The sequence below is a fragment of the Delphinus delphis genome, chromosome 3, assembly GCF_949987515.2.
Source record: "Delphinus delphis chromosome 3, mDelDel1.2, whole genome shotgun sequence".
NCBI classification, from domain to species: domain Eukaryota; kingdom Metazoa; phylum Chordata; class Mammalia; order Artiodactyla; family Delphinidae; genus Delphinus; species Delphinus delphis.
The window spans coordinates 63,472,702-63,500,662 of NC_082685.1; the positions used below are offsets into that span (position 1 = coordinate 63,472,702).

Genomic DNA, 27,961 nt, shown 5'->3' on the forward strand with positions numbered 1-27,961 from the left:
AGTGTGTGTGTATGTGTGTGTGTGTGTGTGTGTGTGTGTGTGTGTGTGTGTATGTGTGTAGATATATAGCTTTTTTTAAGGGAATGGAGTATGGTCTAGTCCACTTTTCCATGGTTGTGTAGGAACTACAATGTCCTTTCCTGGCAAAACAAGAAGTGCAAGGTCTGCATTTCCACCAACTCAATGCAAAGCCCCAAGAGCTTCCTGCAAAGTAAAGCCGGCACGGAGGATCCAATCAATGTCTGCAGCAGGAAAAATTAATGGTGCAAGAAAGGAGGGACTTGATGATAGATGGCTGGTAGGTGGTTCAAATTCTAGAAGTGGTCCTGCAGCTTCAGAACAGACATTTTCTCTGGTCTCAGGCCTGTGTATCCTGACCCAGATCTTTAACCAATATGAAACTGGATGACAAGGACTCAGTTTGCTCAGAAGTCTGATTGAGTGCATCCTCCTTACCTGCTAAAAGTCTGGGTGAAATTTCGACACCAAAGGTGCAATGTAGTTGATTAGAAGTTTCAGCTGAGGCTAGAGTGACAGAACTGCTCTCATTTATTGACTCCTTAGACTTGGGGACACCTTCCTTATCAGTACTAACAGGCCATCACCTAGACCCCTGAAGTTAATATTTTCTACATCTTCTACTCTAGTGTCTGCTGAATTGTCTGTTAATTCTTCCGTCTTCACTGATACAGATACGGCCTGATGAAAGGAGACTTGTTCACTCTGGGTAGCTGTAAGATGCTCATTTTGGGTCCATCCTTCAGAAAGGTCCTTAATACCTGTTTGCCCCTCAGTTACTGTCTTTGATTGACAGAAAACTTCTTCAGATGTGTTTTCTGAAGCTGGTTTACTACTAATGACAAAAAGTTCATGAAGCTCCTTCAAGGCTGCTGTTACAGATGAGCAAGATTCCTCTGCTGACTCTGGGCTGACAGAGGGCTGACAACTGCCACAGAGACTTAAGAGAAGGGGCAATTCCCATATTTCTTACTTGTTCCAGACATTTCAACACTACTTTCTGGAAGGTGTAAATCCTGAGTGGAAATGGAATTTTAAAGGAAGGGTTACATTTTGATGTTTCTACTTCCATCAAGGGATTATCCAAGGTGAGATAAGATGCACCGATGTTCCTGACATTGGTATTCTGACTGCCTGCTGAATTAATAAGCACAACTAGGGACTGTTCAACTATATCTACTTCCATAAGTGTTTCTGAATTTGCACAGCCAAAGCATCCTGAAGGTAGAATATTTTTCTCTGTACCCGAAAGGTCCACAGTCTGCTGCAGCCTGTCTCAATCATAAAGGAACTTTTGATCTTAAGCTTAGTTTGCTGAGGCCAAGTAGACATTTTATGGTAATTAAGCATACTAGTACATTGACGTTGGTGTGCCCACACTTATTTTGGAAGGAAAGGGGTTTTCAAATAACAAACTATTTTACTAATCAGAAGTCCACATCATTTGGCCTTATAACATCTCTACAGAATAAGTATACGATAACCACTGTTCAAAACCATGATCCTCAAGCACTTTAAGATCCTGAAATACCTAATGAATCCATAAAGGTAGAAAAAATTATTTAGTATTATTATTATTTTTTTTTTCCTCACCATTGTGGCCTCTCCCGTTGCGGAGCACAGGTTCCGGACGCGCAGGCTCAGCAGCCATGCACGGGCCCAGCCGCTCCGCGGCATGTGGGATTTTCCCGGACCGGGGCACGAACCCGTGTCCCCTGCATCGGCAGGTGGACTCTCAACCACTGCACCACCAGGGAAGCCCCTAGTATTATTTCAATGTAGGAATATTTTGTATTAGGAAGTGGTTTGGTGTGGTGGGAAGTCAAATGTCTTACACATCAGAAGACCTACCAGAAAATTAACCCTGCCTCCTACTAACTGTATGAATTTGGGCAAGTCATGGGATATCTGTAAGTCTCAATTTCTTTTCCTATAAAAAGGAGATTTAGTCACATTTATCAAAATGATACACTGAATACAAAATGAGACACTGAACAGTTTAATGTCAAAGTGCTTTATAAGCAATGAAAAATACAAATGTAAGGTAGTACATTTTATACCATACTCTAAGCCTCTGTTATTTTGTAATCCAAAACTACTTAAGAAACATTTACAGTAATTAGTAACAGATTCTAATCAGATTCTAACCAGATTTAATTGGTTGGGTCTTAGATTTGATAAATCTAGATGAGGGATGCCAAATGGGTTCCATTCCATGTGTCAACTCAGTGCCTCCTCAGTGGGAAGTATTCCGAGACTACATCTGGAATTAAAAAGAAAAAGTGCTATGCCTGAGAGGCAGTGTCTGTCAGGGATATAGGATCTGTAGGTAAGACAAACCTCCTATACAAGTAGGAATCCTTATATGGAGTTAGCCAGCCACCGCCAGACCACCTCCAGTAACAGGAAGTTCACTACTTAACCAGGCAGCCAGTTCTTCCTTATTATGGTCAATAAATCTTCTTCCAGAAATTTTTACCTATTAGTAGAAGTTCTATATACCATTTTCACTTGATCCTCACAATAACCATAGTTCTGGCCATTGCCCCAATAAAGAGAATTTCACATATTTGAACTGATTTTTAAAACTAATATGTATGAATGCTTTTACCTTTATTTCTCTGTATAAGGACTGAACTTCAGTGGATAATTCCACAGTCTGCTCCTCCAGTTGCTGACGACGTTGTAAATTAGTGGATATCTGAAGTTTCTCTGATTTAAGTTCATTTGTTGTACTTTTTAGGTGCTGAATTTGTTCCTGCTGGTCCTGTATAAGCTTACGATTCAATTCAATCTTACTGGAAACTGCATGAAAACATATTGATACAGTGATTAATGTAAGGGTATAGAAAATACTATAAGCAGCCTCATTCCAGTTTTATAGGTCTCTGTGGCATTCCCAAAGGCTGAGTTTCTGTGGGTCCCACCTACTGCAATAAAAATGCCACAAGAACCTGTCCAGCTCCCAAACCTGCTTGCTGTCCCCTCCTGAATGGGGCAGATATGACTGAGAAAGAATACAGCTCATTTGTTACTCATCATTCAAAATCTGTTCTGGGGCTTCCCTGGTGGCGCAGTGGTTGAGAGTCCGCCTGCCAATGCAGGGGACACGAGTTCGTGCCCCAGTCCAGGAAGATCCCACATGCCGCAGAGCAACTAGGCCCGTGAGCCACGGCCACTGAGCCTGTGCGTCCCGCAACGGGAGAGGCCACAACAATGAGAGGCCCGCGTACCACAAAAAAAAAAAAAAAAAAAAAATCTGTTCTGCAAAGAAAGGAAACAGAGGAGAAGTGATGCCTTTGAGAAAAGAAACTGCATATACCATGGACTGGAAGAAAGGCTGTTCTTTGTCCACATAATAGTTATAAAATTTATGATAAAAAGCATATGTTGGGAATGTTGAAGTCTTTATAAGGAAACAGTCTCTATTACCTGTATCTAATTTGTGTTGCTTTTCTTGTTTTTCCTGGTTTACTTGTTGAACAGTTCTATCGAAATCTAGTCCTTGGAGTTTAGCTGCTTGTTGTGCAATTTTTCTTTCAACATCCTTAAGTTCCATCTTAAGAATAAATCAAAGTTATTTCCTTTAAGAAACTTATGCCATTATCATTATTCAAAATCTTTAAGAATTAACTGCTTTTACTTTTTAAAATCTAATTTATAACTGCTCTCATATAATTTTAACAAATTTTCAAGGATAAAAATAAAATTAATTTTTATGATGAAATTAATTTAAATGATGTAAACAAAAGGAAGCAGACTAAAAATGAAAAATAAACAAGACTACTTCTTAATTCTCAGAACTTATGGATAATAAAATCTAAACTCAGGAATATAAATAAGCTAAGCAGTTACTCCCTGAGACTACCTGAAATTCAGGATAGGGAACTCTAAACACAATCTGTACCAGAATACTAGCTACTATCTTTAACACTCACATTTCATATTCAAACCACCATGAAACTAGTTTTATTCTGCCTTAAACTGCAGTAAACTTACCTGGAACCTCTCCATAATTGTAACATCTGTCAGACACACTTTAGCACTTTCTTCCTCAGGTATAATTGTACCCAAAAGTGTTTCCTGTTCTTCTATGTCATTCTTTAGGCGCTGTATGTCTCTGTTCACATTCTGCAGTTTGTTTCTTAATTCTGGTATTTCCTTCTCCTTCAAATCAATTATGCTTTGCCTTCACAGAACATACACAATTAAAAATAAGCAATCTAATGTTTTCTCATAATGAGATTAAGGTTATGTATTTTTGGCAAGAATACCACAGAAGTGATGTTGTATCCTTCTTAGGGCAACACATCAGTGGGTACATGATGTCAGTATGTTACTCTTAGTTAAGAAGGTGTCAGCCAGATTTACCCATTGTAAAGTTACTATTTTTCTCTATGTAATCAATAAGTATCATAGGAGAAATACATTGAAGAAAATGTAAATATCCTGTTTCTCCTCAAACCTCTGTCCACTGATTTTATAACTAGTACCTATTGACAGATCTTGATACCAGCAATTTTTACCATATTGTTTGCCAAACTGAAAGATATCTTACAAATTACCTGACCATACTCATCATAAGTGTCAAGACCATGAAAGACCAAGAAAGACTGTCAAAGACAAAGAAGAACTATGGTAGACTACAAGAGCCTAAGGAGAAATAACAAGTATATGCAATGTGGGAATCCTGAGTTGGATCCTGAAATAGACAAAGGATATTAAATAGAAAGACTGCTAAAATTCAAATATGGTTTGTAGTTTAATTAATAGAATTATACCAAAGTTAATTTCTTGACTTTGATAACCATATTATGGTTACATAAACTGTGAACATCAGGAGAAGCTGGGTGAGGGTATATGTGAATTCTCTGTACTATTTTTGTAAATTTTCTGTAAGTCTAAAATTATTTCAAAATAAAAAAGTTTAAAAACTGATGGAAGGACAGAAGGAAGGAAGGAAAGAAAATAGGAAAGAAGGAAAGCACTCAGTCAAATGCTACATGGGTTTATGGTACAAAAGCTGTTAAACCCACTTTACTGCTGCTACTCTAGCTAATGAATTACCATCCCTATGGCAGGTACTGGCCTCACACCTATTTTTGTTGATACCTCTGAAACAATAAAACTTGTATGTAATCTTTAAAAAAAAAAGCTATTAAGCTTTTTTCAGAAAAATCCCAAATTCTTAAAATCAAATTAGTATAATAAATTCAATTGGTTTCTAATGGGAGCCTTATAATAAACCAGAAACTCAAGGATTAGCTCTCAGATATTGTTATTACTTAATGATTTTTTTAAAGTCCAAACTATGAGCAAGAAATGCCAACCTGAATTGATCTGAGTGACAGAGACCTGTAATTTTTTATACCAGAGGAATGAAAAAATTCCCTGAATAAATATGAACATATTCAGATTATGAATAATTCATGCCCACATTACTTCCCAGTGTTATAGACCAGAAGTTGGTCTTAAGTTATGTACCCAGTACCTAGAAAGTGACAAAGCTATGAGAGCCTAATGACAGTCAAGCATTCACTTGACTGGGACATTTTTGCAGAGAACTATAGGCATCCATTCAATTTTAACCCCATTTTTACATTTTCACACACACACAAAAACCCCTTATTGATGTGGTCCAGGTTTTGGTGCCTTCTTTTCTGATGATTACCTAAGACGCTAAAATAAGTACTCTAAGAAACAGTAAAAATATTTCCTGAGAGAATGGTTACTGAGCTCTAGTAGAGTTTTCTCTTTTGTTTTTTAAATTTTTCAGAAACTCAATTTTGTGACAGCACTTTTTTTCCAAGGGAATTTTATGTAAAAGGAACCAACTAACACAGATACAGTACTGAAAAAAACCTGTGGGAAAAATATGGAGTTTTTATTTAAATGAGGTGTTATAAAAAATGAACCCAAGTCAGTACTAAGAAACATGATAAATAGGTACATTTTCAGCTGAAATTTCATTCATGATGGTATGGGACATGCTGGAAGGGACATGCTATCACTTCCGTTGTACTTTATTGGTTACACAGACCAATCCTGGAACATGAGAGAAGACTAATACAAGAGTGTGAATACTAGGAGGCAGGGATCATTGGGGACCATCTTAGAGGCTGGCTACCACAAAGCACATCTTCTTGCATCTTCCCTTCCTTCTCTTCCTTAAACTCCTTTTCAGTTTTCCAGGACAACATACCCTCCGGGTTTTTCTGTTTCCAGAGTTTGTCTCACTTTCATCCAATGTATTAACATTAGATTAATTTTCCTAAAACACATCTTTCATTAAATCTCTTAGGATGGCTCCCCATCACCTAATAGAGCTATAACTAGGTCTGAACATAATTGTAGCTCTATCTTCCCTACTTATGTGAATCAATCACTACAAATAAGTTCTCAAACTCCAGATAATGTTTCTACTGCAGCACAGGTCTTACTCTCCTACTCTTTACACACACCCTCTCCCCTTTCCTCCTCTTAAATAAGTCAAACCACCTTCCCTATGCTTTACATCCCTCCTCCTACCCTGTTCTCAAAATCCTATTCTGATTCTGTAGTCCACTGGCTTCTCTCTTCCTAATTAATACATTTGTTTGAACCAATTAAGTACTTTATTAAGCCCAGCTTTCTATGTCTAATCCTGAGAGCTTTTCTCCTTACATAGACCATCAGCTCCATGAAGGTCATGTCTTACTGGTCTCTGTGACCATCTTTGTGCTCTGGGAGACACCAAGGCAATCATCACATACTCTCTGACTTGATTTTAGTTATAAATAGAAAATCATCTGAACTTCTTATACAAGCAAGGGAAAAATAAATAATAGAAATCATCTATGCTTCATTCTTTCTGGAAGTGAGAAAAACATAAAAGTATAGTTTAAAATTTGTCTCTTGAGGGGAGCTTTCCGGTACTTTAATTCTTTGCTGGGTTTAGAAAGTGACACATAGTTATAAAATCTATCAAAATTTCTGCCCTCAAGCCAAGTCTCAGGAATGAAACAAACATACACAAATTAAAGATTATATCCACCCTGTGACTAGTTTAAGAAACAAGCTTATCTTGAAACAAAATAATTCTTTCTTATCACATAAATAACATGAGATGAGCATACTGGCTTAGAATCCTGACTTTAACCTTTATTCATTCAACTCTTGCTTACTGAATACCTACCATATGTTAGACAGTGGAATAGGTACCTCTTACAGCGCTGCTGTACAGGTACAGTAATAGTAAATCCCTATTCTCACCTCATGGGCACTAGTCCCAGCATTTCATCACGCCGCTTTTCTTTTTTCTTTAGTTCTGATTCTGTTGACTTGAGCTTATCTGGAGCAAGCCTCAGCTTAGACTGCAAATCATTGATGACTTCTTGTAATTCAGCTTCTGTCTGAAAAACTCTCTGACAGACAGGGCAACACGACTGGTGTTCATCCGTTAGCTGAGTAATGAATTGGGAGTAAACTGCCGTAGCTCCAGCCAGCATGGCTATTTAAAAAAATATATATATACTCCCAGTGAAAAGAATACAAAATACAGTTTTGTCAACATGGTTATATCCTTTTCTGTAAATACATGATTATTCTTCTTGCTTTATAAACACACAATGAAAGAAATCAAAATTCTGATATTTAAATCTTCCCAAGGACACAATACATTCAGATTTGTAGAAATTATTTTCTGGTAACACACAAGTATAAAACTTTTAAAGCTTGTTATGTGCCAGAAACTATAATCTCATTTACTCCTCCCTAACACCCTACACGTGGTAGGCAATTATTAATGAATCTGAAGTACAGAAAGGTTTCGATAACTTGCCCAAAGTCACACAGCAAGTAGGTTGTAGAACCAGAACTGAAATTTAAGCCAACGAGCTCCAGAACCAAGTTTAAAAATCTCCCATCCTTAATAGTTACCTGTGAACGAAAATTCAAAAACATCAAAATGCCTTTTCTAATATAAAGTAGGTAACCTACCTCGTTGTTTTGAGGATTTTTCAATTTCTTCTTTAAGCCTGTCTAAGTCACTTTCAAAATCCTGGCTACCACAAACATCAAACAGTTTGTCTTCATAGCTGGACAACTTCTCTTCCTTCCTTTTTAGCTCATTATTTATATGATTTTTATTTTGCTCAGCTGAAGCCAGTTCCTTGCTAAAATAAGAATATGGATTACAATTTTAAAACATGAGAAATGAAAAGTGTGAGAAGGTAGATCCAAGACAAACTCTGCCAGAAAATATTACAAAGGTCTGCTGTGACCAAGCACTTTTTTTTTAGAAGTCATGGCAACAGTCCACTACTGCCTGAATCTACCCCTACCACATGGACTCACCCTGGTCATATGCCTGCTCCCAGAAAAATGTGTACAGATAAAACCCTGCTTGGTTTTGCAGGGGTTCATGGTCTTAGATCTTGGGTTAAGAGCCTCAGCAAGGAGAATATGCTTGCCAGATCTGGAGGGAAGAAAAAAAAAGGAGAACATTCTCCTAACTCTGTGTGGACCCTTTCACAACTGTACTTCCGTTCCCTCCTGTAAAAACTTTTCCTTTGTTCCCTCCTTGTTGCTGTCACCTACTTACAACCTGATCATTCACTGCCTCTCATTCATCAAAGACTTTGCTCACTGGTACAATTTATTTCCACTCCAACTCTTAAATATAATCCTAGCCAGCCTCCATGCCCACACAGATCAGGGGTTTTCAATTTACAGGTTCTGATGCATTAGGCAAGTCATATAATCAATTCAATGCATTGTATTCAGCATATTTTGAAAAATTAAGCATAATATGTAGAATATATTGGAGTAGATTGTGTGTGGTTAGGATAGGTACTATTTTAAGAAATTTGTTTCAGATAAATCTATGTGAGTGTACATGTGCCTCATCTTGATACTTCCCACTGTGAGTCACAGTAAAAATTTGGAAAAAAAATAACATGTAGATGATGTTCTCACCATCCTAGTCATTGAGCATTGCTCATTAAGATCACTATCTCAGCAGCACCAAACACGGTTGAACCCCTCCTTGAAAGACTATTTTCTCAAGGCAACCCAGACATCACTCCTGTCTTGTTCTCACCCTGGCTCCTGGGGCACTGACTTCGCTTGCTCCTCTTCCTTTGCTTGCCAACAGTTTAAATGTTGGTGTTTTCCAGGAGTCTAACTACAATTTTTTCTCTTCTCTTTGAATAACTCCTTCAAGTTGACATGACCTACTGATGCCAGTTATCACTTACAAAGCAACAACTTCCAGTCTTCTGAGCTTCAAACTCCAGTATTCTATTCCCTAACAGACATTTCCACAAGAAACACAAATTTAACATGGTCAAATCCACTATCTGCCTCAAAAATATGTGTGGAATTTTTGACCCTCTTATCCAAGTAACACTCAAGGTGATATTTGAAAAAATGGATCACTTTTTTAAACTTTGGGAAAAACATAAACTTTAACATCTTAACCATTTTTAACTGTACAGCACAGTAGTGTTAACTATATGCACATTGTTGTGCAACAGATCTCTAAAACTTTTTCATCTTGCAAAACTAAAATTCTATACCCACTGAAAAACTACCCCCCCTCCGCCCCCGCCCCCTGGCTACTCTGAACCTCCATTCTACATACTTTCTAAGAGTTCAACATCTTTGGATACTTCACATAAGTGGAACCAAGCAGTACTCGTCTTTTTGTGCCTAGCTTACTTCGCTTTAATATCCTCAAGCATAATATCCTCAAGGTTCATCAAGTCATAGCATATGAGAGGATTTCCTTCTTTTTCAAAGATAAATAATATTCCATTATACATACACCAGTTTTTCTTTATCCATTCATCCATCATTTAGGTTGCTTCCACCTCTTGGCTATTGTGAATAATGCTGCAGTGAACATGGATTAGCAAATATCTCTTTGATATCATGTTTTCAATTCGTTTGAATATATACTCAGAAGTGGAATTCCTGGATCATCTAGTTATTCTTTTCCTAATTTTTTGAAGAACCTCCACAGGTTTTCTACAGTAACTGCACCATTTTACACTCCCACTAATAGTGCAGAGGGTTCCAATTTCTCAACATCCTCACCAACACTTGTTATTTTGTTTTTTTTTCAACTTCTTATTTTATCTTTTAATTGAAGTATAGTTGATTTACAATGTTGTGTCAGTTTCAGGTATAAAGCAAAGTGATTCAGTTATATTATTCTTTTTCAGATTTTTTTCCATTATAGCTTATTATAACACACTACTATATTTTCTGTTTTTTTTGATAATGGTCATCCTAAGTGGTGTGAAGTGATATCACTGTGGTTTTGATTTGCATTTCCTTGATGACTAGCATCATCTTGAGCATCTTTTCATATGCTGTTGACCATCTGTATATATTCTTTGGAGAAATGTCTATTCAAGTCCTCTGCCTGTTTATTTTTAAAAATATTTATTTATTTATTTATTTGGTTGTGCCAGGTCTTAGTTGCAGTAGGCGGACTCCCTAGCTGTGGCATGTGAACTCTTAGTTGTGGGATCTAGTTCCCTGAGCAGGGATCGAACCCGGGCCCCCTGCGTTGGGAGCTCGGAGTCCCAACCACTGCACCACCAGGGAAGTCCCTCTGCCCACTTTTTTAATCCGGGTATTTTTTTTTTAATTATTGAGTTGTACGAGTTCTTTACATATTCTGGATACTAACCCCTTATCAGATATATAATTTGCAAATGTTTTCTCCCATTCTGTTAATTGCCTTTTCCCTGTTGATCGTTCCCTTTGCTGTGCAGCAGTTTTTAAGTATGATATAGTCCCATTTGTCTATTTTTGCTTCTGCTGCCTGTGCTTTTGGTGTCATATCCAAGAAATCATTGCCAATTTCAATACAATGAAACCTTTCCTCTATGTTATCTTCTAGGCGTTTTATAGTTTCAGGTCTCACTTTTTATAAAGGAATATTTTAATCCTCTCACTTAGTTCTGCAGACTTTCAAGGAACAAGAAGCTGAACTCACTATCTGTTACCATTTTACTTAATTTGTAAAATATGGGAAAATCAAAGTCAATTAGTAAGACATACCACTTCGTGACAATAAATGATTTCAAAACAATTAAAAGTGAAAGCATGAAAAAAGAGACTTCTACTACATCTTCAAATGTTGTAACTACTTACTTCAATTTGGCAAGTCTGTCCCTGGTCTGATTAATTTCTTTTGATTTACTATGAAGCCAGTCTTCAAGCTGTTTTTTGTTGGGAAAATATCCTAACAATGAAGTTAATTCATCACTGTGCCTAGATTTTATTTTTCTGATTTGTTCATCTTTGTCAGCCTATAGGAAAAAAAAATCGTTTAAAAATAAAGCTCAATATCTCCACATTATATAAAGAACAAAAATAAATTTTAGATTGATTACAGTTCTAGGCTTAAAAAATAAAACTACAAAAATCCAAGAAGAAAATATAAAATTTCTTCTTTTTTTTTTTAAATTTTGGCCATGCTTCACTGCTTGAGGAGTATCTCAGCGCCCCGACCACAGACTGAACCCGGGCCATGGCAGTGAAAGCACCAAATCCTAACCACTAGGCCACCAAGGAACTCCTGAAAATTTCTTAAACTCTTAATGTGAGGATGGACTTTCTAAGCCATTAGAGAAAAGAATAACAAGTCTGATGATATAAAAATTAAAACTTCTGTATGGTATATGATAAAAATTAACAGCAATGTACACGTGTGTGTTTGTGTGTATACACTTCTGTATTATTATTTCTTTGTAATTAGAAAACAGTTTTTAAACTTGAAAACTTTATATTAAGTTCATTTAACCCCTAAAGTAAAAAGCCAGTATCAACTAAATACTTCACAGTGTAACGATTATGAATGTTAAGATAAGCTATTTTAAATACCAGAAAGTATAATTAGAACAAAAAGAAAGGTCATACTTTGTCTTTGGTCAGCATCTCCATCTGGGTACGTGTTGCTGTATGATGATTTAACTGCTCCATCTCCTGGTCCAATTTACGCAGGGTCCTGTCTAGATCTGCTTTCTCATTTTGAAGGCTTATTACTTCTGTTTTTAGAGTTTCTACATTGCTGTTTTTCTCAGCTTTGCTTAGCTCACGTTCCTTAATAATTCAAATAAATGAACAGGTTTATATGTGTTGTGTTAAAATAATGACAAAGTGTATTAGAAATCAGCTACTCCTCAGGATGGTCAAAATATTACTGTTTGATTTTATCCAACAACAGAAAAAGCAGAAGTAATAAAATTTTTAAGAAAGATCTTATAAAGTTACCTTACTATTTTATAACAGTAGAGACTTAGTAAATAAATCTGGAAGAGTCAAACAGGAGGGAAAAGTGAAAATTAGTGCAAAATTAAGAAAAATATGCTTAAGTATACAGTTTAGTGACTCTTCAATCAATAACTAAGCATTTATCAAGTACCCATGTAACTCACTACATTGCCTGGCATATAGAAACTAAAAATCGTGTGATATGGTCCCTGAACAGTATCTCCCCATCACAACAGGACAATATCGTGCTAAACTGACAAAAATGTATGCTAGATGTTAAGTTTGGGAGTAAATAGAAATGTTTAAATTATCAAGATGGGACCTGAAAGTGGCATTTGCCAAGCTTTAGGATGCTTATTTTGGTAATGGAGGTGTGAAGGAAGGGAAGAGATTAGAAACAAAGAAGAAATTTTGGAAATTCATGAAAGGAAGAGGTGGGCTAAGAAAATTTCTACCCCAGAAGAAGTGATAACACAGCAATAATCATATAAAATCTGTAGTGTGTGGAACCTAGAGGGAAAATACTTTTTTTTTAAACTTAGGTAAGTGGTTCTCAATCAAGGTACTCATAAGAATCACCCAGTTCTGTTTTGAACACATTTCTATGGCCCACTCTTAGAGATTTTTATTTCGAAGGTTTAAGGTCTAAGCATAAGTTTTTTATTTTAAGTTTCTTTAGATGATTCTAATTTTCAATCCACCAGGTTCCAGGAGCAGAGTTGGGTCATTAAGATATTCAGATAAATTCATTTTACATGAGATTGATAGACAAGGTTGACATTTTTATTAAAATGCCATAATCTCAGGATTAGCAAAAGGTAAAATACTTCTAAATATCTTATACCTTAAAATTATTAGATTGCTCAAATAGTATCTTACAGCTTTTGTGAGCTCCTGGTCCAGTTCAAGAATTCTGTCTGAAGATCCTTCCAACTGCTGTAATTCATACTTCACATTTTTCAGCTCACTCTGCTTCTTAGTTAGGATTTCTGATTTTAGCTCTATTATTCTTCCCAGTCCAGTTTTCTTATCCCTTATCTCATCTATCTGTTTTTGTTTCAGAGTCTCTTTTTCTGCAAAGTCATTCTAAATACATAATGAGAAGCATGAGCATTAACAATTTTTTCACTAAAAACTTCATTAAGAAAAAGTTTCTTTGATGCAAAAGTAACACATGCACTCTGAGGAAAATATAGAAAAGCATAAAAAAATATAATGATCATAACCCAGAGATAATCATTATTAACTTCGAGCAAACTTTTTCTTTACAATTAGCTTTAAAAAGAAATTTTACTTAAAATCAAATAAAAAACATAGGTCTATATATTCTTTGTACTTTTATACTTATAAACTTTAAAAAATTTGCTTCCATAAAGGTTTTATTCTACCTCATAGCAAATTTTATCCTAACACTAATCCAAAAATATGACAAAATAAGGTCAACCCCAAAATTAAAACAATTCAACTAGACAATCTGATACAAACAAAAGAAAATAACAGTATTTACCATCAGTTGCCTGGCGGTTTCTGCTTCCTTTTCTTGCCTCTCTCTCACAAGTTTGTGAAAATTTTTTATCTGTCTCTCATTGAATGGTCCATGCTTAAAGCCATCCAATTCTAGTTGTGTTGCCAAAGACTGAATTAATGAATCTCTAGCTCGCATATGTTCTTGATGACGATCTGCTTGTAGCTGCAGACGACCTTTAAAAAACACAATCATAGTAATTCTTTTATCAGATATTTTAAAAAATAAAAGAGCAAGATCTCTTACATCCTTTGCTCAGTTTCCCCAAATGGTAACTATTGTATTGAGATGTAGTAAGAAATACATATTTGGTTTTTGTCCTTGGCTCCTGGTACAGAGCTCCAAAAAACGCTTAGAATTTCTCAGTGATAGGGGTGAGAGGAGTATCTTTTGTTATTCATTATAAGTCCCTTTCAACTGTACCTGAGTTTATTCTAATGAGGTGACTCCTGGAGAATGGGACCTGGTCGTCAGAGGAATCAGCTCTGTGATTAGAGAGTAGGAAGTTTCAGTACCCACCCCTCCCATTTCTGGGGAGGGGCCGAAGTCTGAGTTCAATCACCAATGGCCAATGACTTAATTAATCATGTCTACATGATTACTTCCATAAAAACCCTAAGCAATGGCATTCAAAGAGCTTCCAGGTTGGTGAATATGACATGGAGGTGCTGAGTAAGTCGCGCATGTGGAGAAGGCATGAAAGCTCAGTGTCCCTCCCCCATACCTTACCCTATGCATCTCTTCCATCTGGGTGTTCCTGAGCTATATCCTTAATAAACTGGTAATAGTAAGTGCTTCCCTGAGTTCTAGGAGCTGTTATAGAAAATTACTGAACCTGAGAAAAGGGTTGTGGGAACCCCTGATTTACAGCCAGTGGTCAGAAGTACAGGTGCCAGACAACCTGGGACTTGGGATTGGCAGCTGGAGTGGAGTGGGAGACAGTCTCATGAGACTGAGCCCTTAATCTGTGGGGTCTATGCTAACTCCGGACAGGGAGTGTCAGAACTGAATTAAATTACAGGACACTTAGTTGGTGTTCACTGAGAATTGGAGAATTGCTTGGTGTGGAAAAACCCACACACCTGGCGTCAGAACTGTTGTTGAGTAGAAAAACTGTGTTTTCTTTTAGTAATTTGCAAAATTATAGTATATCACAACCAAGATACTGACACTGATACAATCCATCAATCTTATTCTTATTTCCCCAGTTTTACTCATATCTGTGTGTGTATTAAGTTCTATATAATTTTATCAACTGTGTTGGTTCTTATATCCACCATGACAGCCAAGATACTGAACAGTTCCAATACCATAAGAACCCCTCTTGGTTTTTTTAAAACCATAACCACATTAGCCTTCCTCCTGCTTTTCCTCCTACTGGGTAACCCTGGCCACCACTAATCTGTTCTACATTTCTAAAATTTTGGCATTTCAAAATGTCATATGAAGTGGAAACATACTATATATAATCTTTTGAGACTTTTTTCACTCAGCATAATTCCCTGGAGACTTGTCATTCATGCAGAAAATGTGTAATATTATAATAGGGGAAAAGACCAAGTAAACACTGTCTCTTACCCTGTTCAACAAGTAGTTCTGATTTTTCTTCATTGAGAAGCCTAGATTCTTTATTTAATTTTTCCAGTTCACGCTGACATTCTACCAGTCTCCTTTCTTTCTCCCTAACTGTTCTCTGGTGATTGTGATATAAATCATTTAGCTGCTCATCAGACCCTTGAAAAACCTGTGTAGAACCAAAATAAAGAGCTTTAATGTATAACAAGGTATCAGTCTGAGGTACAAAATATGAACCAAAGCTTATTCAATATCCTTCTTTTTAACATAAACATGGAAGTAACACAAACATCAAGATTTGTATGTTTGTTTCAAAATATGACTGTCAAAATGGAATCAAATGAGGTTCATTACAATAATCTGAAAATTCTGAAGTAAAACAAAATTCTACCACCACAAACCTTTTCCATTTTCTGTTCCAGTTCACTATTATCTTTTTCCATTTGCTTCTTTCGGCTATCCAAAGCTTTAGTTTCATTGTCGAGTCTCATTATTTTAGAGAGATTTTGTTCAATTTCTTTTAGACGATTCTGAAAATAAACAAACACCCTACATAAACAGAATTCACTATAGTTTATACTGCAAATAACTGAAGATAAATAACATGTCCCAGGACCAGGCACTTAGTAAAAGTGATCTCATTTAATGGTAACACTGCTATAAAGGGAGCACTGAGAAACTGAGGATCAGAGACATTAAGTAACTTGTCCAACTCCTTACAGATAGTAAAGAAAAGCAGGAATTTAACTCCCTTCTAACTCCAAAGCCCATCCCCTGCCCTCAACAGCTCCCACAAAGTCATTCATTCATTGGGTACTTGGAGCCACATTATGTAAAGTACCACATTTTAAGAACTTAATCCTTGGAACTTCCCTGGTGGCACAGTGGTTAAGAATCCGCCTGCCAATGCAGGGGACATGGGTTCAAGTCCTGGTCCGGAAAGATCCCACATGTCATGGAGCAACTAAGCCCATGTGCCACAACTACTGAGCCTGTGCTCTAGAGCCCGTGAGTCACAACTGCTGAGCCCACGTGCCTGGAGCCTGTGCTCCCCAACAGGAGAGGCCACCACAATGAGAAGTACGTGCACTGCAACACAGAGTAGCCCCCGCTTGCCGTAACTAGAGAAAGCCTATGAGCAGCAATGAAGACCCAACACAGCCAAAAATTAAAAAAAAACAGAACTTAATCCTTAAAAGGCTAACTATTTATTTAAAAAGAATTAGAACTACTGAGTGGACTGGAAACTCATGGTGCATCACAAGTGAAATGTGACAAATGGTCTCAGTGGCCTGCTTCCAGGAACAGCTGGTTGCCTCATCTCCTAGGAATATGAGTGACCTGGCTCAGAGTCTTCCCTCCTTGGATACTCTTCTGGTGTTTGCCTCTAGGCTGACCAACTCCTCTTCTAAGACAATTTTAGAACCTAATTTTTAAACTAACACATTATTACAAATATCCATTGTAAGCTTTCATAGCTGCACCAAAACGCATCCTCAACTTCAATGTCATTTGATAAACTATACTAATACCATATCTTATGATTTGTATATTAATAGGTAACACGTTATCACCACAGAAACTTTACTTTGTTCACCAATGCTTCCTCAGCACATGTAACAAGTGTTCAGTATGTTAGCTGAGAGATTTGAAAAAAAAATTTTTACCAATAATAACAGTCATAGCTATCATTGATCAAATGCCTGCTATACTGCAGACATTGTACTAGGTGCTGCCATACATTCCCTCTAATCATTATGACACTACAGGCAAACCTCAGAGATATACTGGGTTCAGTTCCAGACCACTGCAATAAAGTGACTATTGCAATAAAGCAAGTCACACAGTTTTTTGGTTTCACAGTGCATATAAAAGTTGTTTACACTATACTGTAGAAGTGTGCAATAGTATTATGTCTTAAAAAAAGTGTTCATATTTTGATTTCTTCCCATGAATCACGAATGTTCTTAATGGCATCTAGAATGGTGAATCCTTTCCAGAAAGTTTTCAGTTTACCCAGATCCATCACTGGAATTACTATCTATGGCAGCTATAGCCTTACGAAATGTATTTCTTAAAAAGATTTAAAAGTCAAAGTGACTTCTTGATCCATAGGCTGCAGAATGGATGCTGTGTTAGCAGACATGAAAACATGAATCTCATTGTACATCTCCATGAGCACTCTTGGGTGACCAGATGCATGGCCGATGAGCAGTAATATTTGGGGGAAAAAGAAAATCCTTTTTTTTTTCTGAGCAGCAGATCTCAACAGTGGGTCTAAAATATTCAATAAACCATGTTGTAAACAGAGATGCTGCCATCCAGGTTGCTCCATTTATAGAGCACAGGCACAGTAGATTTAGCATAATTCTTAAGGGCCCTGAAGATTTTCGGAATGGTCAATGAGCACTGTATGGGAGTATGGGAGATGAGACTGGGAGGCAGGATGGTATAACAATTAAGACTACAGGCTCTGGGAGCTGGAATGATTGGACATCTCTATGTAAAGAAGTAAATCTCCGTAGAGCTGATTCACTTTGCTGCACAGCAGAAACTAACACAACATTGTAAAGCAACTATACTCCAATAAAAACTAACTAAAAAAAAAAAAGGAAGTAAATCTCAACCTTACCTCATACCATATTCAAAGTTAACCTGAAATAGAACATATACTTAAATATAACAACTCAGACTAGAAAACTTCAAGAAGAAAATCTTTGTGACCTTGGGTCAGGCAAAGATTTCCTAGATAGGAAACAAAAAGCAAAAACTATAAGAGAAAATTTTGATATACTGGACTTCATCAAAATTAAAAACTCCTGTCCTTTGAAAGCAGTTAAGAAGAAAAAAAAATTTGCAAAACACATACCCAATTAGGGCTTATATCCAGAATAATTAAAGAACTCTCACAGCTTCAACAGTAAGACCAAAAACAAAAACAAAAAATACACACACACAAAACCTATTGAAAACAGGCAAAAGATATGCATAGACACTTTACCAAAAACGATACTCAAATGGCAAATAAGCACATAAAAAGATGCTCAACATTGATTAACATTAGGAAAATGCAAATTAAAACCATAATGAAAAAGAAAAGCTGCTCAGAGATTCTATCACACATCTATTTTAATGGCTAAAATAAAAAGCTGATAATACTAAGTGCTGACAAGGACGAAGTGCAACTGCACTCTTGTACGTTGCTGTGGGACTACCAAATGTGCCACTTTGAAAAATAGTTTGGCAGCTCTTAAGGTAAAACATACACTTAACACACAACCTAGCAATCCCACTCCTAGGGAGTTACCCAAGAGAGATGAAAACATATCTCCAAACAAAGACCTGTACACAGAAGTTTATAGCAGTTTTATTTGTAATAGCTAAAAGCTGATAACAACCTGAAGTCCAACAACAAAGGAATGGATGAACAAACTGTAATATATCCTTACAATGGAATACCCTCAGCAATAAAAAGGAATGAACTACTCGTACATGCAACCACATAAATTTAAAAGCATTATGCTAAGAAGTCAGACACAAAAGGCTATATAATGTATGATTCCACTGATGTCGCATTCGTTGGAAAAGGCAAAACTATACTGACAGAAAACAAATCAGGGATTACCAAGGGCTGGAAATGGAGGTAGGGGACCGACTACAAATAGACTTGAGAGAACTATTTGGGGTGGAAATGTTCTATATCTTGACTGTACTGATAGTAATGCTACTGTATGCATTTGTCCAAACTCATCAAATCATATACTTTCAAAAGGGTGGATTTTACTAAATGCAAATTATATTTCAATAAATCTGACTAAAGAAAAAAAAAGTATCAGTTTAGGAATCAAAGAAGCCTGGAATCAAATCCTGGCTTTACCCCTTACTTCCAACGTGAATACCTGTGCCTCACTTTTCTCATCTATGAAACTTCACGGGGTTACTGTGGGGCTCACATAATACATTTTAAAGTACTTTGATCAGCAACTGGGCATACAGTAGACCCTCAATGAACGGGACCATTCACATCACTTGTGAAAAAAATTCTGTGTTCACAAAATATCTTTGAACAATCTAACAAAGAGAACTGGATTCATTCTTAAGAGCAATAAATATTAACACCTCTGTTATGGTACCCTACTTCTCAGAAACTACTCGGTTTCTACCAATGTTTTCACTGTATTGTAGAAGCATTAACATTATCTTGGAGGTTCCATGATGGTGCAGCGGTTAAGAATCCACCTGCCAATGCAGGGGACACGGGTTCAATCCCTGGTCCGGGAAGATCCCACTTGCCACGGAGCAACTAAGCCCATGCACCACAACTACTGAGCCTGCACCCTAGAGCCCGCAAGCCACAACTACTGAAGCCCGCGCACCTAGAGCCCATGCTCCACAGTAAGAGAAGCCACCGCAATGAGAAGCCCACATGCCACAACAAAGAGTAGCCCCTGCTCGCTGCAACTAGAGAAAGCCTGTGTGCAGCAACGAAGACCCAAAGCAGCCAAAAATAAATAAATAAAATAAACTTTTTAAAAAAAACAAAAAACATTATCTTGGCTTAGATCTTTTGTGACATCTCTAGCTGCTTCATTCCTTAAATCCAGCCAGTAACTAGATGCTGGGGATTCCTTCTTTGACATCTGTGTTTTGGCTCGAACCCCAGAGCCCAAAACACAGGCTCTATCCCCAGAGCACACAACCTAGTAAAAGAAGCTAAAACAAATAGAAAGACAACAAAAAATATAGCAGCAGAGTGTTCAAAGCTTAGGTGTGTGAAATAAGACAAAAGAATCAGGCACTTGGGCTATAAGGTGCACAAGGATCATGAAATTATGTGTGGAAGAATAAATAAGAGGGCCAGAGGGTGCTTTTGAACTTGAAAACAAATTTCTCAAGCCATTTCCATTGAGGGCAAGAAAGGAAAACAGGGCTAAGTGGGCCAAGGTCAGGATAGGATGTGGCGGTATGGGAATAAAGTAGTTTATGAGAGAGTTCGTGAAAGTGTAGGAAATCTGTAAAAATGGGAAAGCATGAATTATAGTGTAGTACCGAAATGGAGCTGTCTTCTGGATGGCTGCTGGGAAGACGATCTGATTCAAGCTTTATGCTGAGTTCTATGAAGGGAAGAATCCTTTTAACTCAGAGCTAAAAAAAAAAAGGACTTTGGAAATCATCCCCTTAATAAATATTTACTGAACCACCTGCTAAGTGTCAGGCACCAGGCTAGGCTCTAAAGATACAGAGAGTAAGATTAAACCCTTGGACTAGCCAAAATTAAATACAAATAAAGAAATAAACAAACACCTCAACATTTGCTACAGCCTTGTTTAGAATCCTGGCACTGCTCAATAAATACCAGGTATTATCACTTAGCTCTACCCTGACATTATTTCCTATACAAATGCTCCATTTCAACTATGAGGATTTCCTTGATACTGTTCAAAGACAGCCTGCATTTTGCTGTCACCATATCTGTAATTACCAATCTACTTAAGGTCAACAAAATGGTACCCCAAATTCAGTCCTATGAAATCCTCTCTGGCCACCTCAGACTTTCTCTTCTTTCCTCCTCAAAGCTCTCACAGCTCTTGCCTTTTTCTGCCTTATATGTGCTTGTCATCTTTCCAACCAGGCTGCTCCTGAAGAAAATAAAATGTGTTCCAATATCTTGGTAACTACCACAGTACCTACACACAGTTATTAGAACAACTACTTCTAAAATATAACATACTTTTTCTCACTCTTATGTCTATTACACTAAATTCTAAACCCATTAGGCTCTTCATAATCTGACTGCAAATCCTAGCTCCCACTCCTTTTACCTTGATTTACTTAACCCAGGCTCTTCCTCACAGTCCTGTTTTAATAAGCTTGTATTTGTGAATATGTACATATATACATGTGCATGTTTGTATACACACATATAGTGTATTTGTGCAAGAAAACCCACTTGATCATAAGATATATGTGAGAGGTCAGACATGAGGAGTAGGAAGAGCATCTCTTACTTTTCAACTAATATTCTTCCATATTTTTTTCATTGTGAGCACGTATTAGTTTTAAAAGAAAAAAATACAAAATAAAAACAAACATACAGGGACTTCCCTAGTGGCAGAGTGGATAAGACTCTGAGCTCCCAATGCAGGGGGACCGGGTTCGATCCCTGGTCGGGGAACTAGATTCCACATGCACGCCGCAACTAAGAGTTCACATGCCACAACTAAGGAGCCCTGGAGCTGCAACTAAGGAGCCCACATGCTGCAACTAAGGAGCTGGCAAGCCACAATTAAGAAGCCCGCCCACTGCAGCTAAGACCTGGCGCAACCAAATAAATAAACAAATTTTAAAAAAAGATTACAAAAAACAAAACACAAAACAAACATATATAAAATAGCTTCTAGTCTGTCAGTTTGATTTTTCCCCATCTTTATGGCCCAGATCAGCTTCTCCCTTGAAGGTCTTGTGATAGTTTTCCATTCCAGGCTATCACTTTTTTTTTTTTTTTTTTTTTTTAACAATCCAGGTCTTTTATTTTCTTTACACCTATCATGCCATGAATTCATAGGGAATGGGTTCCAACAGTTCAGGCTCTTTTCCATTGGTTCTCATAAAGTGTGCTTCTCTGGGTGGAGAAGGCTGGCACTTCAGCTAAACCTAAGTACCTTTCTGCTTGGCTTCCTTCTTTTTCTGATCATTTTCCTTCAGACTGTTTCAGGAAGCTATCTTGGCTCTTAAGAGTGCTTAATATGCTTGACACGCACACTGATTCTCTTGGCAAGAATCTTGCCCTTAACTTGCTTATTTACAACAATGCCAAAAGCACGCTGGGTAGCACTGTAGACTCTTCCAGTTTTGCCATGGTAACATTTGTGGGGTATTCCTTTTTTTTTTTTTTTTTTTTTGCGGTACACGGGCCTCTCACTTTTGTGGCCTCTCCCGTTGCAGAGCACAGGCTCCGGACGTGCAGGCTCAGCGGCCATGGCTCATGGGCCCAGCTGCTCCGCGGCATGTGGGACCTTCCCAGACCGGGGCATGAACCCGTGTCCCCTGCATCGGCAGGCAGACTCTCAACCACTGTGCCACCAGGGAAGCCCGGGGCATTCCTTTTTGAACAGTGCCCATTCCCTCAATATCTACAATATCACTTTTGTAGATTTGCATGTATGTGGCCAAAGGAACACCTCCATGTTTCCTAAAAGGCCTAAAGAACATATAGCAGGTGCCCCTCCTCTTTCCCTTTGTGTTGGTCATGTTGGTGAATTACTGGAAGATGGCAGTTTCATCCCAAAGGCCAGGCCATCACTTTAAAAATCACTTTATTGAGATGGAACTCACCTACTATAAAATTCACCCATTTAAAGTGTACAATTCAACATATTTTAGTATATTCAGAGTTGTGCAACCATCCCCCATGACATTTTCACTTCCAGAAAAGAAACTCTGTGCCCCTAAGCAGTCACTATTTATTCGTCTCTACCCACTACCCTAGGCAACTGCTAGTCTATTTTCTGTCTCTATAGATTTGCCTATTCTGGACATTTCAAATAAATGGAACGGTATCATACAATTATGTAGTCTTTTATGATTGGCTTCTTTCAATTAACATGTTTTCAAGGTTCTTGCCTACTGTAGCTTGTATCAGAACTTCATACTTTTTTAAAGCTGAATAATATTCCATGTATGGATATGTCACATTTTATTGATCAGTTAATGGATATTTGAATTGTTTCCATTTTTTGGCTATTATGAATAATGCTGTTATGAACTTTCCTATATAAGTTTTTGTATAGATGTACATTTTAACTGCTCTTGGGTATAAGATACCTAGGAGTAAAATGGCCAGGTCATATGGTAACTCTAGGTTTAACATTTTCTTTTAATTTATTTATTATTTTAATTTATTTTTGGCTGTGTTGGGTCTTCGCTGCTGCATGTGGGCTTTCTCTAGCTGCGGGGAGCAGGGGTTACCCTTCGTTGCAGCATGCAGGCTTCTCATTGCAGTGGCTTCTCTTGCTGTGGAGCACAGGCTCCACGTGCGCGGGCTTCAGTAGCTGTAGCATGCGGGCTCAGTAGTTGTGGCGCATGGGCTTAGCTGCTCCACCATGTGGGATCTTCCCAGACCAGGGCTCAAACCCATGTCCTCTGCATTGGCAGGTGGATTCTTAACCACTGCACTACCAGAGAAGTCCCTATGTTTAACATTTTGAGGAACTGCTGAACTGTTTTCCAAAGTGGCTGCCCCATTTAACATTCCCACCATCATGTATGAAGGTTCCAATTTCTCCACATCCTTTTCAATAATTATTACCTATCTTTTTGACTTTTAGCCATTCTAGTGGGTGTGAAGTAATAGCTCATTGTGATTCTGATTTGCATTTCCCTGATGAATAATGACGTCAAGAATCTTTTCATGTGCTTATGGGATACACACATATATTCCCTGGAGAAATATCTATTCAGAGCCTTTGTGCATTTTCAAATTGTGTTACTTTTTTTTACTGGGTTCTTCATATAACCCAGATAGACGTTCCTTATCACATATGTAACTTGCAAATACTTTCTCCCATTCTATGGGTTGTGTTTTTGCTTTCTTGATGGTATAGTTTGTAGAACAAAAGGTTTTTCTTTTGATGAAGTCCAATTTACCCATTTTTTCTTTTCTTTTCTCACTTGTGCCACAGTCACCATCTTTTAGCTCTTAAAGATCCTATGTTCTAAACCAGCAGCCCCCAACCTTTTTGGCACCAGGGACAGGTTTTGTGGAAAACAATTTTTCCACAGGCTGGGGCAGGGTTGGCGGAGTGATGGTTCAGGCAGTAATGAGAGCAATGGGGAGCAGCAAATGAAGCTTGCTCGCTTATCCGCCACTCACCTCCTGCTGTGCAGCCTGGTTCCTAAAAGGCCACGGACCGGTACTGGTCTATGGCCCAGGGGTTGGAAACCTCTGTTCTAAACTATATCATTCACATAGCTCTTCACTTTACTTCTTTGTAATCCTAACTATCTTTTAAAATATATTCCTTATTTCTCCAGCTAGACTATAAGATCATTAAAAGCAACGTCTAAGTCTTTGGCTTCCTTATTCCCAAGAGCACCTAGCACAGTGCTATGCACAAAACAATAAATATTCATTAAAAGATGCATTCATGGGCTTCCCTGGTGGTGCAGTGGTTGAGAGTCCGCCTGCCGATGCAGGGGACACGGGTTCGTGCCCCGGTCCGGGAAGATCCCACATGCTGCGGAGCAGCTAGGCCTGTGAGCCATGGCCGCTGAGCCTGCGCATCCGGAGCCTGTGCTCCGCAACGGGAGAGGCCACAACAGTGAGAGGCCCATGTACCGCAAAAAAAAAAAAAGATGCATTCATGTCAATGGGCACTGGGACAGAAAATCAAAGTTTTTCCATAATACAATTCCAAGATTTATACCAGCATTTATAGGTGAGTTTTAAAAAACTAAATCAATAATTAAAATTTTTTTTCTTAAATCTCCCATTATCTGTAAATTTAAAAAGCCATTTTTAAGAATACTCTTAATTAGACTAGGAATACCTTAAGGGGCAAGGACACTATTGTAGTTCTCCTTGTACCTATAGCCCCAAGCATAGTATACCCTGGCACACAGGAAACACTTAATAAATGCTTGTGAAATGAATAAATGGGATTTCTTTAAGATCTTACTTACAAACCACAGAATTTAGAAAGCTAACTCATTTGCAAATATATCAACATGTTATGCACCAATTTCAAACTTTGTGTAATGTCAAGAACATCCTGCAAATTATAAAAATTCCCTAGAAAGACCTGTCAATTAAAAAAATAAAGTCTCCTTAAGAATACAGAACTGTAAGGTTGAGCCATTACACTGATATTTAAAAATTCGTGATCTAGGGCTCCCCTGGTGGCGCAGTGGTTGAGAGTCCGCCTGCCGATGCAGGGGACACGGGTTCGTGCCCCGGTCCGGGAAGATCCCACATGCCGCGGAGCGGCTGGGCCTGTGAGCCATGGCCGCTGAGCCTGCGCGTCCGGAGCCTGTGCTCCGCAACGGGAGAGGCCACAACAGTGAGAGGCCCGCGTACAGCAAAAAAAAAAAAAAAAAAAAAATTAGTGATCTAGGGCTTCCCTGGTGGCACAGTAGTTGAGAGTCCGACTGCCGATGCAGGGGACACTTTTTGTGCCCGGTCTGGGAAGATCCCACATGCCGCGGAGCAGCTGGGCCCGTGAGCCATGGCCGTTGAGCCTGCGCGTCCGGAGCCTGTGCTCCACAATGGGAGAGGCCACAACAGTGAGAGGCCCGCGTACCGCAAAAAAAAAAAACAAAAAACAACTTAGTGATCTACATTACTAATTTAATATGATGCTATAAATTTGTTTACCCTCAAATCCAAGCTCTTTGGGCAACTTAAATACAGACGTAAGACATGAACCATAACATTATATAGTCTCTGATAATTTTTTCAAGAAATATACACACCATTCAAATGCACAGAAAAATAATGCTTTTCGGGTGAGAGATACCACGGTAAATGGTAACCTTCTCCTCAGCATACAAGAAACCAAATTACCTTCAATGGATCAAGTTCATTCTCATAGGATTTGACAATTTCCTTTGACGATGTTAACTGCGCTTCCTTACGAGTAATCTGATCGCGAATATCACAAGCTTTTTCCTTATTTTGCTTCAGATATTTTAGTTCTGTTTGACATTCTTTTACTTTCTGACCTTGTGTCTGACGTACCTGCCGAAGTGTTTCCAACGCTTTAATGTACCTTTGAAGATATTAAATAAAAATCAAGTTTCTGGCTAAGCAAATTATAGTATATTCAAACAATGGACTATAATGCAGTCATTAAGATTACATTTACAAAGAGTTTTTAATAACTTAGAAAATGCTTATGACATAACAGTAAGTACAAATGTTACATATATACTGTCAAGCAGGTAAATAAAGATGCAAAGAAAGAAAACTGAAAGGAAATATGCTGACTGGTTGCCACTGGATAAGAGGTAATAACTGCTGACTTTCTTGCTTTACAATATCTTTCTGTTTAAAAAAAAGAAGCATCTAAATTGCAACTCTGGCTCAATAACTTAATGGACTACAAAATCTAATTAAAGGTTACAAACCTTGTTGCGGAAAAAATCTCATCAAATTTTTGCTTCAAAGCCTTTCCTTCACTTAAAGGCCAATTAGACTCTTCTTGGTGACAGAAAATGACATTATTTAGCACAGATTTGGAAACCCCAAGAGAACTTATCATCTCTCGGTCAATTTCTGCACACTTGGAGCTGAGACTGACCTTTTCGCCATGCCTATAGAAAACAAAAATCAAGAACTTACGTAAAATATTCTGTTACTTAGTCAATCTTTCATGCTGTACTTGCAAAAAAAAACAAAAACAAATGGCTTCTCATCCACTCCCTGTGGATAGCTTTCTCATATTAAAAGGTATAATTCTTGGGCATCCCTGGTGGCGCAGTGGTTGAGAGTCCGCCTGCCGACGCAGGGGGCATGGGTTCGTGCCCCAGTCCAGGAAGATCCCACATGCCGCGGAGCGGCTGGGCCCGTGAGCCATGGCCGCTGAGCCTGAGCGTCCGGAGCCTGTGCTGTGTAACGGGAGAGGCCCCAACAGTGAGAGGCCCGCGTACCGCAAAAAAACCCAAAAAACAACAAAAAAAACATGATGATACATAACAGACAGGCAAAGGTACTTGAAAACATCTAAAGACTGTACAGTTTATTTTTTATTTATTTTTAAAGTCACCAATTTATTCTGTAAGGTCAGTAAAGCCTCATTGCTGAAAAATAGGTATATATTTAAACAGGAGGAAAAGAAAGATCAATTAAACTTACCACAATGATTCAGAATAAAATCTTAGGAAAGCAGCAATATATTTGGAATTTTCTCATGAAATAAATTTTTGATAGTATAAAAAATGAGTTGTATATACATGAAATGTACATTACTAAAACTTTAAAAATATTTGCCTTATATGTAATATTTTTATTTTATGGTAAATAAGTTCTCAAAGTATAAATTATATTAATTTAGAAGAAAGATAATTTTTGCCAATTACTTTTGTATTGTTTTCTTTTTGACTCTAGAGCTTAGATAAGGGATTGTTCAGTAAAAGACACACAGTAAAAGGAGTATAAAGGCAAACCTTAGTGATGCCCATCCAAGCAAATCCAAGGAAGATTCTTAATCAACAGACCTAAGTTGTACGGTCACATTGACAAAGCAATCAAATAGAGAGAACTGCCTCAGGGTCTTTTAAATAAGTTCCCTACTTCATTATACCCAGGGCCAGAAGCATCCCTGCCCTTGGATTCCAAGAGATCTCTCAGCATCTTTCATCAAAAGGATAAATTGACCATTTTCTTTCACATCTTCTGTCCAGTATCTGTTAACAACTAGATTAGGTGAGTGGATGCAGTGTCTGTCTTTACTGTCATTTTATATGTATTCTGAAAATATTACACTGAATGTACTAAGAATGTTTTGTAGGGGGACAGAATGGACAAAGATAGACCAGGAGATTGAGACATTAGACCAGGGAAAGACGATGGTAGCTTGA

At 37.8% G+C, this 27,961-nt stretch overlaps 1 protein-coding gene and 1 pseudogene across 4 annotated transcripts in view; both read right to left on the reverse strand.

Moving 5' to 3' along the window:
* The window catches only part of RAD50 (RAD50 double strand break repair protein), a 235,793-nt gene that overhangs the window by 43,863 nt on the left and 163,969 nt on the right, over positions 1-27,961 (reverse strand). For all 4 annotated transcript variants that reach the window (XM_060008875.1, XM_060008874.1, XM_060008873.1 and 1 more), the window contains 13 exons: positions 26,510-26,695; positions 25,947-26,151; positions 15,787-15,915; positions 15,389-15,554; positions 13,793-13,986; positions 13,165-13,371; positions 11,932-12,114; positions 11,164-11,321; positions 7,996-8,171; positions 7,270-7,507; positions 4,018-4,207; positions 3,451-3,577; positions 2,630-2,823 (listed from right to left, as the gene is read on the reverse strand). In XM_060008875.1, the coding sequence (XP_059864858.1) occupies positions 2,630-2,823; positions 3,451-3,577; positions 4,018-4,207; positions 7,270-7,507; positions 7,996-8,171; positions 11,164-11,321; positions 11,932-12,114; positions 13,165-13,371; positions 13,793-13,986; positions 15,389-15,554; positions 15,787-15,915; positions 25,947-26,151; positions 26,510-26,695 (2,353 nt within the window). The remainder of the gene's footprint in view (positions 1-2,629; positions 2,824-3,450; positions 3,578-4,017; positions 4,208-7,269; positions 7,508-7,995; positions 8,172-11,163; positions 11,322-11,931; positions 12,115-13,164; positions 13,372-13,792; positions 13,987-15,388; positions 15,555-15,786; positions 15,916-25,946; positions 26,152-26,509; positions 26,696-27,961) is intronic.
* LOC132421616 (regulatory solute carrier protein family 1 member 1-like) lies at positions 2-2,561 on the reverse strand (annotated as a pseudogene).